General features: G+C 36.9%; 2 protein-coding genes across 4 annotated transcripts in view; one reads left to right on the top strand and one right to left on the bottom strand.

The window, feature by feature from the left end:
• nalcn (sodium leak channel, non-selective) overlaps window positions 1–10935 on the top strand; it is a 118108-nt gene extending 107173 nt beyond the window's left edge. For 2 of the 3 annotated variants that reach the window (XM_016477592.1, XM_016477589.1), the window contains exons 33-45: window positions 791–897; window positions 981–1055; window positions 1234–1353; window positions 2085–2153; window positions 2275–2423; window positions 2597–2690; window positions 2924–3056; window positions 4607–4722; window positions 5939–6096; window positions 6328–6478; window positions 7325–7474; window positions 7571–7685; window positions 10099–10935. In XM_016477592.1, coding sequence (XP_016333078.1) covers window positions 791–897; window positions 981–1055; window positions 1234–1353; window positions 2085–2153; window positions 2275–2423; window positions 2597–2690; window positions 2924–3056; window positions 4607–4722; window positions 5939–6096; window positions 6328–6478; window positions 7325–7474; window positions 7571–7685; window positions 10099–10241 — 1580 coding nt within the window. In that variant the 3' untranslated portion in view covers window positions 10242–10935. The remainder of the gene's footprint in view (window positions 1–790; window positions 898–980; window positions 1056–1233; window positions 1354–2084; window positions 2154–2274; window positions 2424–2596; window positions 2691–2923; window positions 3057–4606; window positions 4723–5938; window positions 6097–6327; window positions 6479–7324; window positions 7475–7570; window positions 7686–10098) is intronic. The other variant, XM_016477591.1, reaches the window with a different exon arrangement.
• Window positions 10936–11116: 181 nt separating this feature from the next.
• LOC107681321 (phospholipase D1) overlaps window positions 11117–16485 on the bottom strand; it is a 27689-nt gene continuing 22320 nt past the window's right edge. Inside the window, exons 22-30 of the mRNA XM_016477602.1 lie at window positions 15935–16048; window positions 15645–15755; window positions 14980–15065; window positions 14777–14890; window positions 14409–14458; window positions 14120–14254; window positions 12595–12748; window positions 11827–11941; window positions 11117–11544 (exon numbers count right to left, since the gene is read on the bottom strand). Coding sequence (XP_016333088.1) covers window positions 11320–11544; window positions 11827–11941; window positions 12595–12748; window positions 14120–14254; window positions 14409–14458; window positions 14777–14890; window positions 14980–15065; window positions 15645–15755; window positions 15935–16048 — 1104 coding nt within the window. The 3' untranslated portion in view covers window positions 11117–11319. The remainder of the gene's footprint in view (window positions 11545–11826; window positions 11942–12594; window positions 12749–14119; window positions 14255–14408; window positions 14459–14776; window positions 14891–14979; window positions 15066–15644; window positions 15756–15934; window positions 16049–16485) is intronic.

Here is a 16485-nt window from a genome sequence, read left to right as displayed (position 1 = left end):
AATGTTGCCTTGGCAACTAACTGAAATAAGTTTAAACTGAAGTACTAAAATTATAAAAAATAAATCAATAAAAATAATTAAATGTTAAAATACTAATAAAAATAACAAAAGCCCTTAACCAAATTACTAAAACTTAAAATTAAATGAAATACTTAAAATATAAAAAAGATAAAGTATTGATAAATAATAATATTTAATATAATATAATAAACAATAATAGTGTATAAATAATACTAAAATAACGTTGCTGCATTAATGTTCAGTGCATTCCATATAATAACTAAAATGAGGATAGCTATAGAGAGCTGTGGATGGCAGTAAGCGGAGCTTCCTTTGTGCTTCCTGACACGTAGTCTGTCCTGTTGAATAACAGAAGAATCAATACCTTAGTCAGCACTCGGCAGAGTAACCACATCAGTTCCAATCCCATTGAAACCAGCTTCAAATAATCTGTCTGCGCTCTGTGGCTGTTGAAATGAACTTGATTACGGTGTATGATGAATGCCACTCAGATCTCATGACCTTTAGCTAAAAGACAGCAGAACGTTGATGTAGTGGATTTCTAAGCAATGCCAAGGGAAAAGCTCTTACCAAGTGCATCGAATGAACAGTTGAGACGATTTTCTCTCAGCGAGCCTTTTAATTGATGATAAAGGAGAACATAGAGATTACTATGAAGGTCAGGGAATTTTAACCAGGTCTTTGTTTTATAACCACAGCACCGGATCATTCTTAAAAGACCTAATTTTCTGTTCTTTCAAAACTGAAATTCCTTTTCTTCCATTTACAGAAAACGGTGGATTTCGTGCAAAAATGTATGATATTACCCAACATCCTTTTTTCAAGCGAGGTATTGCAGTACTGGTGTTAGCACAGTCTGTCCTCCTGTCTGTTAAGGTGAGGAGGGTTACAGCAACAAATACATTTTTGTTTTATTTCTGCACTAAAATTACAAATTAATTTTTGTGTATGTGTTACAGTGGGATGAAGTTGACCCAGTTACTTTTCCTTTGGCCACAATGTCTGTGGTTTTCACTTTAATTTTTGTTCTGGAGGTAAACATGTTACAGTATATATTTCAAATTCTGTTTGCTGTGCTTTCATGAGTCAGACCAAGCAAGATTTCTTTCCAGCCACAAAAAAAGTTTTAAAATTCATCAGAGGCCTCATAGTTCATTAGGTCTTTCGTAAGTATTGTATGGTCATGACATAATTAAATTTGCTCTGCCGCAGGTGACTATGAAGCTGATAGCTATGTCACCAGCTGGATACTGGCAGAGCAGGAGAAACAGATATGACCTACTCGTCACATCCCTGGGAGTCATATGGATCATTTTGCACTTTGCTTTACTGGTACACATTAAAATGTCATGCATTTTCAGCCAGGGTTTTGTAACTTTTACCTGAATTATTTGAATATATATATATATATATATATATATATATATATTTTAGCAATCAGATCTTAATATTCCTTATTAAAGCACTATATATAAAGAAATTTACAGACTCTTTTTATATTGCACAATTACAATTAGGGTATGCAAAATAAGGGGATACAAAGAACAGAACACAACTACACAAATATTTTTTTTTTTAGGATCAACATTAAATAATGAATGAAAACAACAGCTTAAATATTGAGGTCTTCTGATAAATAAATTTTTTTAAATTAAGTAAAAAATGTTCTACCATTGTTTATTTTTGTAAAACTTAAATATTTAAAGTAATTGCAGAATTATTTTTGAAAAACAAAAAATAATGTCTTTTTTATTTTTTGTCTTGTTTTACGGCGCTTATATTAATGAATATAAAATTAATAAAAAGAAAAAAATTATTATGCAATAAAAACTGGATGTGTACATCTTCAGTTATTATGCCAAAAATTGTTATTTCTAGAGAACTCTGATACCAAATTAAATGAAATATGCAGCCAGTCTGTTGTTTGAATTTCACATTCACAAAAGGTACAAATTTTATTATTTACATTTAATATTAATTGTTTTCATTTTTGTTTTTTACTTTTGATTTTGTTGATTTAAATGTGCATTATGCTGTAAATAATTGAATTTCTTTTTCTTCAGAATGCTTACACATACATGATGGGCACATGTGTGATTGTATTCAGGTTTTTCACCATATGTGGGAAGCATGTAAGTATGCATAAATGATTACGCTTGTAAAAATATGTGACATAACATGAAAACTATATATCCACTTCAAACCCTATTACAGTGCATTTTCCTCCACTACTGAACTGTCTTGTATTTACAGGTGACGTTAAAGATGCTTTTGCTAACTGTGGTCGTCAGCATGTACAAGAGTTTCTTTATTATCGTGGGCATGTTCTTGTTGTTGCTGTGCTACGCTTTCGCCGGTGTCGTCCTTTTCGGCACTGTCAAATACGGCGAGAACATTAACAGGTAAGCCATCTTGTGACACATGGAGGCACACAGCACTGATATAATTGGTGTTGTCTAAAGGTCTTGCTCAAATGTCCTACTTGCATTTGGGAGAATCAATTTTCAGGTACAGCTGACAGCATGAGAGGAAGTAACTCTGCGTGAGCTGTTACTTTTTCCTCTCTCGCCAACAGGCATGCAAACTTCTCCACCGCGGGGAAAGCCATCACTGTACTGTTTCGAATAGTCACAGGTGAAGACTGGAATAAGATCATGCATGATTGCATGGTAAGAGATTGGATGGCAGCCCCATTTTGCCTACAAGCAAGCAAGCTTGCTCGCTGTGAAAATCATTTAAAAAAAGTAAACAATTCAGTTAAATGAATCAGATAGAATTGCAAGTATAACTGTACAGCATCTAGTTTCATTCGACACACTTCTGAATGATTTATTTAAACAAAAACATATCAGCTGTGAGCCCCATGTGTTGATTATGTTTGTTTATCGGCCTTGTTCCCCAGGTGCAGCCGCCATTCTGCACCCCAGACAAACATCGCTACTGGGAAACGGACTGCGGCAACTATGCTGGCGCCCTCATTTACTTTTGCTCCTTCTATGTCATCATCGCTTACATCATGCTCAACCTGCTCGTAGGTAAGCACTTCTTTCACCTGACTGCCGACACAATATCCTGTTCCATCTCCCAGGGTGGCATCTAATTTCCTCCTGCTTTAGACGCTAGCCAAACTAGCTCATAAAATACAATATCACTGCCCATTATTCTTCCTGACGTCCCTCCATGTTTATTATCTCTTTGTTTTTTGTTTTTTTGCCAGAACAGAGTGGTTCCTCCCTCTGAAAGACTGGTCACTGCTGAATATGAATGAGGCTTTGAATCACTTTGGGCCAAAGCCAGTTTAGTCTCTGTCTCTGTTCCTCTTGGTTTATGGACTGTATAGATGTGCACACTTGTGCATATGTTGTGGTGTGCTGGTGCCCCCAACAGGCTAATTAATTAGCAAGTGGGGTGATGCACCAATCAGAATTGATTTGAGAATGCTTTGTTCCAATTATAATTGATGTACCAAAGAGGATGCAGTATTTATGCAGCAGCTTTATGCAGTAGAAGTTTGAAGGTTTATAAGCCTTTGTGGACACAGAGAATGATCAATAGCAAGGATGCGTTAAATTGATCAGAAGTGACAATAAAGATTTTTAACAGTAATGTTACAAAAGATTTCTATTTCAAATACATGCTGTTCTTTTGAACTTTGAACTTTTTTCTGTCACTGAAGACTGGAGTAATGGTTGCCGAAAATTCAGCTTTGCCATTACATTTAAAATATATTAAAATAGAAAACATTATTTTAAATTGTAATAATATTTCTCAATATGTCTATTTTTACTATTTTTGATCAAATAAATGCAAGCTTGGTGAGCGTATGAGACTTTCTTCAAAAATATTTTAAAGCTCTTACCGGCCTCAAATGTTTGTGTAATTAACATTGAATTTTAGACTTCCATGGCTAATATGATCCACAACCTAGACCAACTTCATACCTGCACCAGTGTTATTTTAGTGCCATTGAGATATTATTATAGTTATTAATATTTTGAATGAGATTTTATTCATATTTTCTGCTTCTATGTTAATTTAAAGTTTTAGTAATTTTGTCATTTTTATTAGTATTAGTAGTATATTAGTTTAATGTTATTGTTTTTAAATATTTATTTATAGTTTTTATTCATTTTTATTTCAGTTTTAGTTTGACTTATTTTAGTACATCAAGTTAAACTAAATGAAAGTGAGAAATGTTGCCATGGAAACTAGCTCAAATAAAGTAAGGTTTAGGTGTGAAATGTGTCATTCAATGTGTTGCTTTTCCTAGCTAGTTGCATTCCCAGCGCTGCCACAAGAGCTGCTACAGTGGGCATTAGCATTAACAGTTAACATGTTATAGCCTGACAATTTAAAAGAGGCATTTGAAGGTAACTCTATTGCCCCCTTGAGGTTTATTACAATCACAACAATGCAAGAACGCATGTCAAGTATGTACAACAGGACCATTTGCTTGCAATGCATCAGCCAAGCATTCATGTCTGCATTTGCACACTTGTTTAGAGTCTGTTTTGAGTCTTTTACTTAAGTACTGAGAGCCTAACTGAAAGCTATCCCAACCATAATCACTTTATCTCCCCCTCAGCCATCATTGTGGAGAATTTCTCTTTGTTCTACTCCACTGAGGAGGACCAGTTGCTAAGCTACAACGACCTGCGTCACTTCCAGATCATTTGGAACATGGTGGATGACAAGCGGGAGGTGAGGAGGAGGAGTGGATGTGCCTGTGATCAGCGGCTGTCAGCGGGGATGACTTTAAGTTAATACTCGCGTGTGCTCTCCGCACCGGCTCTGAAGCTGCAAATGAATGAATCACACGCATCGACATTCTCAGCTCCAGAGTAATTGGAGGTTATTACTGCCTGTCACAGATAGCGAGAGGTGCTGAGCTGTCATCTTCATTAGGTGGAAACAGCGTTATTGAGAGCAGAAGAGAGAAGTGTGTTCAGTGTGTTCCCCCCACCCCGTAGGATCAGTAATATCTGCTCATGTTTATGAGTTAAATGAGGCACATCAGTCATTTTCTGGCCTTAATGAATCAACCAGCAGGCCATAAGACTGTAACCGCTGAGCACAGGAAGGACTATGATTAGACACATGAGTTCGGGTCCAAAATCTAGTGAGCTTCCTCGTTGTCTACTAGCCTTCCAAGACAACATCCTGACTGTCATGGAAGCTCACAAAGCTGATTTAGAACACTCTACATAGGTAAAAACAACTTTTCACTAGTAGATGCACCAAAATATTTTTTTTTTTTTACTGATACATTGAAACTAAAGTTTTCATTTGGCTGAAAACCAAAACCGTAAACTGCCAGTTCTCAGGTTTTAATTTACACCAATCAGTAAAAGTAGTTATAGTAAAATAGTACATATTGTTACTCGAGCATCATTTTTGGTCGCAGTGAAGTGCGTCCACTCAGCTGACATGTTCACCTGTTGTAGCTTATCCAAGTTGAGTGCACAAAATATACACTGACACAGTCAAAACTTGTCTTCTGAGTGTAAATTAAACATCACTGTTTTGGTCAATGATTTCAGCCAACCAAAAATGAATGACTTTTTCTGATTTGGCTGAACATTTTCTTTATTGGAATTTAGCAAAAATTTGGCTTTTAGCATGTTGCAGTACTTAATATGTATAAAAATACACAGTGCATACAAAAATTCCCAAAACGGATCATTTTTTTAAACTAATATTTAATGATAATATTTATATATTTATAATGAATATTTTTATTGACTACTTCACCATTCATAGTTCATCAAAATTCATTCTGAGATTGCCTGCTCTGCTAAGGATACATATGATGTGTCCGTAGAATTTAATAAAAGGAACTTGCCTATAAAAAAATATAAAAACATAGCCTTTTTGCCATAATATCTAGCAGGTATTAACTTAGGTTTTTTGAAAACAGGGAGTGATTCCGACCTCTCGGGTGAAGTTTCTGCTCCGTCTGCTGAGGGGTCGTCTGGAAGTTGACCTGGACAAAGACAAGCTTCTCTTCAAACACATGTGTTATGAGATGGAGCGTCTTCACAATGGAGGAGATGTCACCTTCCATGATGTACTGAGGTTAGAAAGGACCATTACTATTCATTACAGCACATTTTTTGGGAAAAACAAAAGGGTTCATAACACGACAAATCCAAATGTGCTATATAGAAGACTTACTATCAAAACTCAAATTTTTCCCAGTCTAAAAAGAACAAACCCTGAAAGGGCCAAACCATCGCTGTTGTGTTGTTCATATTGGTCCCTTGATCTGCAGCCTATATGAAGACATTGATGGTATATGTGTTTCAGCATGCTGTCGTACCGCTCAGTTGATATCCGGAAGAGTCTTCAGCTGGAGGAGCTGTTGGCACGAGAGCAGCTTGAATACACTATAGAGGAGGAGGTGGCCAAACAAACCATCCGCATGTGGTTAAAGAAGTGCCTGAAACGCATACGAGCCGTGAGTTCACACAAACACACACACGACTCTCACACTTCTGACACTTCAGAGATATTTACCTCAGTAAACTGAAAACAGATCAGTGGTTTGACATTGACTACATTCACACTACATTTCAACATGACCCAAATCTGATTTCACTTAATATGTGGAAATAAATCCATAGTGTAGGTTTTTTATTTATTTATTTGCTGTGGGACTTGAACAGACAGGTGGGAATTTATGCAATGCTTCTGTCAGTCTAACTTGACAGTGTGACATATAATTTTTATCTGAGTGATATATATATATATATATTTTTTTTTTTTTTTTTTTTTGTCTCCAAAAACTGAATATATATACCAAGACAGTTTATTCATAATACTCCTAATTGGAAAAATTGCTTTGCATATTTTTGTGGAATAACAGCATTTGTTGAAAAGCTCATTTAAAAGTGTTATTTAAATGTGAGGTTGACAAGCAGCAGATTTTGGTATTTCCTCATTCACGTAGATAGGAATTGGTGCCCGAAATAACTGCCTGGAGGCGTTGCATATATGGGCACTGAGAGAACTGACTTTCCTAGAAAGGAGCTTTGCTATCTCTTCTCACAAAGAAATCTGTTTTGAGCAGGAAGTCAGTTAGTAGCTTTTGGCTTGCGATGTGTAGCCAACGTCAAAGCTATAAACTTACAGAGATCCACTTATAGGATTACTGATATAACTGCTTATATTCAGTTCAAATGCTTTTATTGTCATTGCTCAATAGAATTAGTCCCAAAACAGCATAGTGGCACTGGGATAGAAGCTAATATTAGACATGCAGGATGAACCGAATGAAAACACTGACACCACCTTCCTCCTTCAGAAGCAGCAGCAGTCATGTAGCATCATTCTCAGTCTGAGAGAGAGCCAACAGCAGGACCTCCGACGCCTGCTCAACCCTCCCAGCATTGAGACCACCGTCCCCAGTGAGGACACCAACGCCCATAACCAAGACAATCCCACTCAGCCAGAGGTAACCCTACTAGTGTCTATTCTTCAAAGACTTTGCGTGTCACTGAGTGACATTCTAATGAAATGATTTGAAATGATTTTCCTGGTCTTGACCCAGCAGAACAGTGGCCTGCAGACCTTACTGAGCCCCACCCTGTCAGACCGCAGCGGCTACCGACAGGACTCTGCCGACCGACCCCAGAGGAAGCTGGGACAGTGGCGACTGCCTGCAGGTCAACACCAAACACTTGCACTATTAAACAAGTTTGTTACATTTACAAAATGATTGCTTTTATCCAGAGCGACTTACAAATGAGGTACAGTTAGGTCCATATATATTTGGACACAAGCACAATTTTTGTTACCAAAACATATTACAGTTACAGTTATATAATGAATATGTGCTTAAAGCACACACTCTCAGCTTTAATTTCAGGGTATTCGCATCCAAATTGGAGGAACGGTTTAGGAATTACAGCTCTTTAATATATAGACCCCCCCCCTTTTTTTCAAGGGACCAAAAATAATTGGATAGTTGACACAAAAGCTGTTCTGTGGAAAGGTGTGGGCTATTCCTTCATTATTTCTTCATCTAGTAAGAAGGTAAAAGGTCTGAAGTTGTTTCTTAGATTGGCATTTGCATTTGGAAACTGTTGCTGCAAACTCACATCACATGGTCAAAGCAGCTTTCCATGCAAGTGAAACAGGCCATCGTTAGGCTTCAAAAACAAAACAAATCCATCAGAGAGATAGCAGGAACATTAGAAGTGACCATATCAACAAAAAAGAACACACTTGTGAGTTCAGCAACATAAAAAGGCCTGGATGTTGACGGAAGAAAACAGTGGTGGATGATTGCAGGATCCTATCCATGGTAAAGAAAAACCCATTTACAACATCCAGCCAACTGAAGAACACTCTCCAGGAGGTATGTGTGTCATTGTTGAAGTGTGCAGTCAAGAAAGATGTCATGAGAGCATAGAGAGGGTTCACCACAAGGTGTGAACCATTCACATGCCTCGGATAGAAGGTCAGATTAGACTTTGGCAAAAACCATATACAAAAGCCAAACCATTTCTGGAAAAACATTCTTTGGACAGATTAAACTAAGACCAACCTGTACCAGAATAACAGGAAGAAAAACATGTGGAGTAAGCATGCAACATCATCTGTAAAACATGGTGGAGGCAATGTGATAGTATGGGCATGCATGGCTTCCAGTGGCACTTGGTCACTGATGTTTATTGATGACGTGACAGAAGACAGAAGCAGCCGGAAGAATTCTGAAGTGTGTCGGGATATACTTTCTGTCCAGATTCAGCCGAATGCAGAAGTTGATTGGACAGTGCTTCACAGTACAGATGGACAATGACCCAAAACATACTGCAAAAGCAACCCAGGGGTTTTTGAAGATAAAAACGTGAAATGTTCTGCAATGGCAAAATCAATCACCTGATTTCAAATGCATTTCACTTGCTGAAGACAAAACTCAAGGCAGAAAGACCTACAAACAAACAACATCTGAAGACAGCTGCAGTAAAAAGCCTGGCAAAGCATCACAAAAGAGAAAACCCAAGTCTTTGGTGATGTCCATGGGTTCCAGACTTCAGGCAGTCATCACCTGCAAAGGATTCTCAACAAAACTTTCAAAATTAATATTTTATTTATTATAACATTCATTTGTCCAATTATATTTGAGCCCCTGAAAATAGGCGGGCTGTGTATAAAATGGTTGCAATTGCTAAACGTTTCACGATACTTTTGTTCAACCCCTTGAAATAAAGCTGAAAGTCTGCACTTCAATATCATCTTGATTGTTTCATTTTAATTCTATTATAGAATTATAAAAATTGTGTCACTGTCCAAATATATATTGACTTAACTGTATACAACAACATAAGTCATGCTAAGTGTTGCTAAAGGATGTTAGCATGATAATTATACTGTAGGGGAATGGCTAATAGAAATCATATCCATTCTCTTGAGCTTTTTTTTTTGTAATAGCAATACAATCTTCAAACACTATAATATAAAATATATATTTCAAAATTGTTATATTATCATTATATTTTAAATATAATACATTACAGTATATGTAATGTGTGTTTATTTTTAATATTATTTTATAATGTTATACTGTACGTACGGGTTTTTTTTTTTTTTAGGTAATACTTTATTTTGAGTCCACTTTAGACATTCTAACTATAAGTAACTTTGCAAGCACATGACAATTTATTCTGCTAACCCTAACCTTAGCGCTAATCTAACAGACTACTAATAATCTAATGAGAGTTAGTTGACATTTAGTTGCACATAATGAGATTTGTTGGCATGTAGATGCATAGTTACTTATACTTGGTAGAATGTCTAAAGTGGACTATCCAAATAAAGTGTAATCTTTTTTCAAATAAATTCAAAATGACAGTGGTGCTATATAATAAACAATTTACCAAGTTTTGTGAATTTGTTTGAAAAAGAACAAAGGCTTGTTTCTTTTCCCATGTATTTAGTATTCTGCTCATTGTGTAGCTGGCTAACCCGTGACTCACATCGCAGTCTTGTGTTTGTCCCACAGGGCGCACGAGTGTGAAGTCCATGGTGTGTAAGATGAATGACTCACATCGCAGTCTTGTGTTTGTCCCGCAGGGCGCACGAGTGTGAAGTCCATGGTGTGTAAGATGAACCCTGTGAGTGATGAGGCCTCCTCGGGGTCTGAAGTCAAAAAGTGGTGGACTCGCCAGCTGACAGTGGAAAGTGATGAAAGCGGCGATGACCTCATTGATATCTGAAGCAAAACAGCTTGCTAATTTTCCAGCCTTTCCTCTTAAGAAAGGATCATTCGGCTAAATCTTTTGTATTGGTTTCTTATATGGCATAAGAAATTATCCTTTATATTAGCTTCATGTAGGTGTTTCTACGCTGCTTAAAGCATCACCTGCACCCGTTCAAGCCACCTTTTGCTTATTCAAACTAAGACATTCATGTCGGTTTCAACCATGTTGATGCTCCCTCTACTGTAGTGGAAAATTTTCAGTGAGCATTGTTTCGTCAAAGAGAAATATCTTTGATGAAAGAGCAGCTGTAAAGTGTCCTCAGGAAGTTTATGTAACGTAATATAAGTGTCTAATATTCTGAAATCTAGATGTAATGGTTAGGGAATTCACATGCTTCATGTGACACACCTAACCAAAGCCATAGCGTTCTCCTTGTTTGTCTTTGTGCCACCATAATTTGTCTTCATTACATGGGTGTTTGTAAGATCCACAGTTATCTTGTGTTGTAAAACTGTGGGTTTACAGTTTATAAAATGCAAACACTTGCATACATTATGGCAAGACAGTGAATGTAACTGTATTATGTGTCTATGTGACTGTGATTTTTCCAGATGTTTAATTATTATGATAAAGCTACATATGTAAGTTCTAAGATTAATTTAAATAATATATTGAAATAATGTACTTAATATATTTTGTAAAAATTAAAATTGCAGCAATTTATTGCGTGCTTTTAAATTAAAAGTGTCTGTGATACTATCTGAAGTGGTTGTATTGTTATTTTAAGCATTTTTTACCTGGATTAATTATCAGGAAGATCTGAAAAGAACTATGCACATATAAAGAAATAATTTCTGGAACAAAGTTAATTATTTACAACAGCTGCAGTGTCTATGTATATTTAAGAGAGTTCAGTTATAAACCTACAGGGATAACAGACAAACAGCAGAAGAATGAAAGTTTAGACATGCATCTATAGATAGCTCAGAGACAGTTTTTGCTCTACAGAAGTATGCACACTACTGACAGCACATATAGCATCATTAGATGACATGCATCAAAAGAGAGGACATTCATTACAGGTTCAAAGAATCTATGTCCACAGCTCGATGGGCATGATTCCCTCTTTAGAGTTGAAGGAAGGGAAAAGGTTCTCTTCAGACAGAAAATATAAGGGAAATTGGACCAGAAAGCCTCGTATCTTCTTCAGTTCGGCGCAGGCCTGTGCAGGGTCCTCGGCAGCCATGCAAGGACGTGACATGTAGTCTCTTAGAATCTTATAGTTCAGGACTGCATCAGTGGGCAAACATCTGAAGACCTGCACAGACAGTCAGTGATGGTGACTATTCCTAACAAACACTAATTTAACATACATAAAAAAAGACCAAAACTGCAGCAAATTTATCTAATATTGGATTGCTGAAACATTTCAATGACACAAAGGCAGAATCAGAGCACAAGTAAACATCCGGCTCTATTGACGGAGCCGGTTAATCACATTTCTAAAATCAGTGATAAAAGGAAGCTCTATTCTAAGTGTGAGGAAGGTCAGCGCTGTGCTCTTTCAGAGGCTCTTACCTTTTGTGAGTGATTTATTTACCTTGTCATATACACTGGCGTTCTTGGCTGCAGTCACCATCCAGATTTCCTTGTAGAATCGGTCACTGATGGGATCACTGATGTCTGTCTTGTCTCCCAGCAAGCCAAGTACAAGTCTAAAAAAGATATTGCTTTCACACTCAAAATAACACACTTTGTAATGTAATACAGCAAAAAATTATAATAATATATTTCAATAAATAGGTTAAATTATGCTGTATATAAACTAGATCATATTTCACCTGAAAATAAAAAGAAAAAAAATATTTTACATAAAAAGAAGAAACTGTATTTCAGGACAAATATTTACAGATATATTTTATGCAGTATATCTACATTATTTTCATAAGAATTAAGCACATTTCCCCAACAAAATTCCAATTTTTCAATAAAGCAAAAATTAATGATATATTATTTAAACTGATTTCATAAAAATATTTTGTGTATAAATGTTTTCCCATTAGAGTATTTAGTTTTACATTTGAATTTCGTACCAATTCAGTGTGTAAAATTGCTTAATCATGCAAATAATGGCAGTATATAATAATAATAATAATATGAAGAAAACAAAGCCTTTTTTATTTATTTTTTTGTTTTTGTTTTTGTCATTGTGGCATTTACTTCAAGAAAAATGTCAGAATAGAGCCAGACATGTCTTTGTGGGATTCACCCAATGAATAGCAATGATGTATTTCACAGGACTGTAAAATCTCCCACTGCAAAGGGAAATCATGTTGTCATGTTGCTCACGTATAACAGCAAAGCAGACCTGAAGCACTCCTCCCGTAGAGACAGAGCGAACCTGCCCGCCTGATAACTCTCTCCATCCATGACAGAGGGTTGGAATTCTGTGTCTTCAACAACCACAGCCATTTCACTGTCTCTCTTTCCCAGCATGCTCCTGTCATTGATGTTTGCAGAGCCTAAGCAGATCACAGATACCTATCAGACTCTTTCGCTTTCCCCACTATCATGGTTAATGCTTGTGGGGAGTGTTGGGAGCGTGTTCTGGATCTGTATTGGGGTGTGACCTCTACTGAAAGCCTCAAGGACATTTCAGTGAAAAACCCTGAGATTTCTAATTTTTCTTCTTCAAAGCTTATTCATAAGGATAAGAGGATAATTGGAATTGATAGAGACAAACAGGATTTGAGCGACGTTAATGGGATTTTAATAATGCATTTGTGATGACTGAAGAGACAGGCGTGACTTCGCTTTTCATAAACATCTGTTGATGTTTGTTATTCTGCACTTGTCCGCAATTACATGTGTTTTGTATGACTGCAGTGGCCCCTAGTGGCGGCTAACAGGTTTACAGCTTAAAGATTTCAAATGACAAGGTGCATTTGCAAGATCATCTTGTGTGCACACTGCACAGACCTAACATTAACAACAACTACAAAAACAGTAACAATAATAATATGCGTTACAATCATAATATAATATTAAGATCTAACTTTACATGCAATTATTTACTGTGATGGACTGTCCATCCGTCCAGGCACTACACTACAGGTCAATTTGTGAGTGTGTGTGTGTGTGTGTGTGTGTGTGTAATTTATTTATGTGATGGCAAAGCTGAATTTTCAGCATCATTACTGTCTTCAGTGTCACATGATCCTTCAGAAATCATTCTAATATGCTGATTTGATGCTCAAGAAACATTTCTTATTATTATCAATGATGAAACAGTTGCTGCTTAATATTTTGAAATTGTGATACGCTACCTTTCAAAAGTTAAAGAGTCTGTATTTAAAAAAATAATAATAATTATAAAATAATAATAATTCAATTAATTCAGCAAGGATGCATTAATTGAACACCAAATCAGAATATCAGAATGATTTCTGTAGGATCATGTGACACTAAAGACAAAAGTAATGGTTGCTTTGCTATCACAGTACGTATATATGTATATATCAAGATATCTATGAAATCTAACATATTTAAATATTTACTTAAAATTGAATTTTAAATATTATTTTTATTTTACATTGAAATATAGTCTACATATAGTCTTTTTTTCCAAAGATGTCTTAATAGTAATTTCAAGCCGGTAAAAAAAATTAATATTTGTCAACTACTAAACTGAATAACAAGCAGGACGTCTTCACTTATGGTGCAGTTATGACACTGCTACTTTGGGCCTAACCTGGGAAACTAATTATGTCCTTTCCGCTCAGCAGTAATGTTTTCAAATGAAATGATAAAGAATAAAATCCCTGAAATGTTCTGGCACAAATGGTGTCATTTCCTGAGAACTTTTCTATATGTGTGTGGGCAGAGTGGCTGACCAATAATGACAGTGCAGTCGTCCACGATCATGATCTTGCTGTGCACGTAAATGAGTTCAGTGACCAGACGCCCATCCAGGTCAGCATGAGTGCGCAGACCGCAGAATGAGATGTACTTGATCCAGCAATCTGCCACTGCAGACAAATACAAATACATCCAAACATACTTTCTTCATCCTTGTCCTGTTATAATGAATTACAGTCATGCAATCCACATTTGATGGACATGATTTTTGCAAATGTTACGGATATAGTGTAGGTTTATACTTCTACATACTAGTCTACTTACTCACACATTTGAGCCTCTCAATAATGGAGTGCTCCCCTCGGCACATTGTCCTGAAATGGAGAAAGAGGGGTTTCATTTCATCTACTTCCTGTCTTGCACCAATCATATTTCTTAATTTTTCTTCACCTGACCGATCACATCGCTCACTGAACCCCAGTGACCACAGCACCCTCACTGCTCCTCTTAGCCTAGTGTTGAGAGTCCAAGCTGGGGCTGTAATGGTCTCTCTGTAGCCCGTGAGGAGCAGGGTCTGTTGTTTCCACATTACACACGTGTAATTTACTGCAAGCCGCCGTTCAGGCTGCATTTTTACCCTTAATTGTGGCAATTTGGTGATTACTGAAGACGCATGCTTGCAGGGTTATTACCTGTAATTAAAGTGCATGATTGCTTTGATGGCTTGGCCCCCCCCTGACGAGATGTCACCTTCAAAGCCGGGCAACAGGGGCATCACCACATAGACCCGAAACTTTTTTTTCTCCCTGTGGCCAAAATGAAATGTAGTTAGGTGTGCCCAATGATGTTTTTGTGTTCATGTTTGTATATGAGTGTATCTACTGTCACGATGCACCTGTATGCCCGCAGGATCCTCTCCGTCAGTGCATCTCCAATGCTGTTGTGGATGGATTTGTCAGCACAACTGATGAAGAACTGGTTCTGAGAGATAAAGAGACAAAAGGGAGAAAGGAGAGAGAATGACTGAAAGAGAGATGCAGTGAAAGGAAGACTGTCTTTAGATTGCAAATATGGCACAGGAACTGCATCTGAAGAAAAATCTCATCAGTTGTTTTATCGGTTGCCTTTGATTTTAGTTTTCACATATAGATTTAACACATAATGTGCATGATATTGTACATATTTACACACTACTACCAATCAAAAGTTTGGGGTCGGTAAGATTTTATTTTATTTTTAAATGTTTTTGAAAGAGGTTCCTTATGCTCACCACTACTGCATTTGTATGATCAAAATTGAAACATTATTACAATTTTACAGTGCCATAAAACTGTTTTCTATTTTAACATATTTTACTTCAGGACTCTTCAATGAATAGATAGTTAGAATAAAACAGCACTTCTGAAATATAAATTTGAATCAAAGTTATTTTGTTTTAATTTATGCATGGTTACTGTGCCCCTAAAAACAAATAAAAACATTTTACTCTGCACTGAAGACCAGACATAGGCCCTATCCCAGACAGTGCAGTTGATGTACAGTTGTGGTCATATATTTTACCTCTATGTAGATGAAATGTTTGCTGTTCTGGATGGCTGATACGTAGGCTAAATGAATCGACTCCTCGTGGACCTTTGTCCCAATAGACCACTGGCACACAGACCTCAAAAGCTTGAGGAAAAAGGATAGAATCACAATGGATGGTTTCAGTTATCACACAACACATATTTCTAAATACATATTAGTGCAAACTTGGATTCTCAAAAATGATTCTAGAAAAGATATGGATAATTTCGGCAATATTGCCAGTTCAAAGCAGGAGCCCATGTGGTTTGGTGGTGATATCTCACCTGAACATTAGCCTGTGTTGATTTGCCGCTGTACTCAGCTGGCACCATGGGTGCGGATAGAGACTTGGGCATGAGGCAGGGGTAGCACATCGCCCCCGACCGCTTCTTCACCAGCTAACAAAGAAAAGGAGAGTTGATTGGGATCAGACAGAACGCCCGATGTTGACTCCAAAATCACACCCCTAAAGAGCGCTAATTACTGTGCCACATCCAGATAGCCTGTTGGGCTGACCATCAACCCCTGCCTGCTACCTCCACTCCCCAGAGATAGAGCATTTGTTTGAGGCTGAATAAAAGTCTCTGTTCTTCTGTTTAGTCTTAGACAGTGCTGCTGATTACAGTAAATTGATGGCCATGTGTGCGAAGGTTTTCGGAAAGTAGGTTTTTAATGGCTATTGTCCTAACTAGACTATACTCAGACTGTTTTCAGCTGGGCCGGGAACATGGTTCAAAGGTCGTTTGAACATGAGACGAGCTTTGTTTCCTGGGAAACAAAGGAAACGATGTTGCCACCCTCTACCAATGATCTACTTTTTTTTTTTTTTTTTTAG

Source organism: Sinocyclocheilus anshuiensis, unplaced genomic scaffold (genome assembly GCF_001515605.1).
Source record: "Sinocyclocheilus anshuiensis isolate Anshui unplaced genomic scaffold, SAMN03320099.WGS_v1.1 scaffold1620, whole genome shotgun sequence".
NCBI lineage: Eukaryota > Metazoa > Chordata > Actinopteri > Cypriniformes > Cyprinidae > Sinocyclocheilus > Sinocyclocheilus anshuiensis.
The sequence above is the reverse complement of the archived record's forward strand: the minus strand, read 5'-3'. Positions and strand labels throughout refer to the sequence as shown.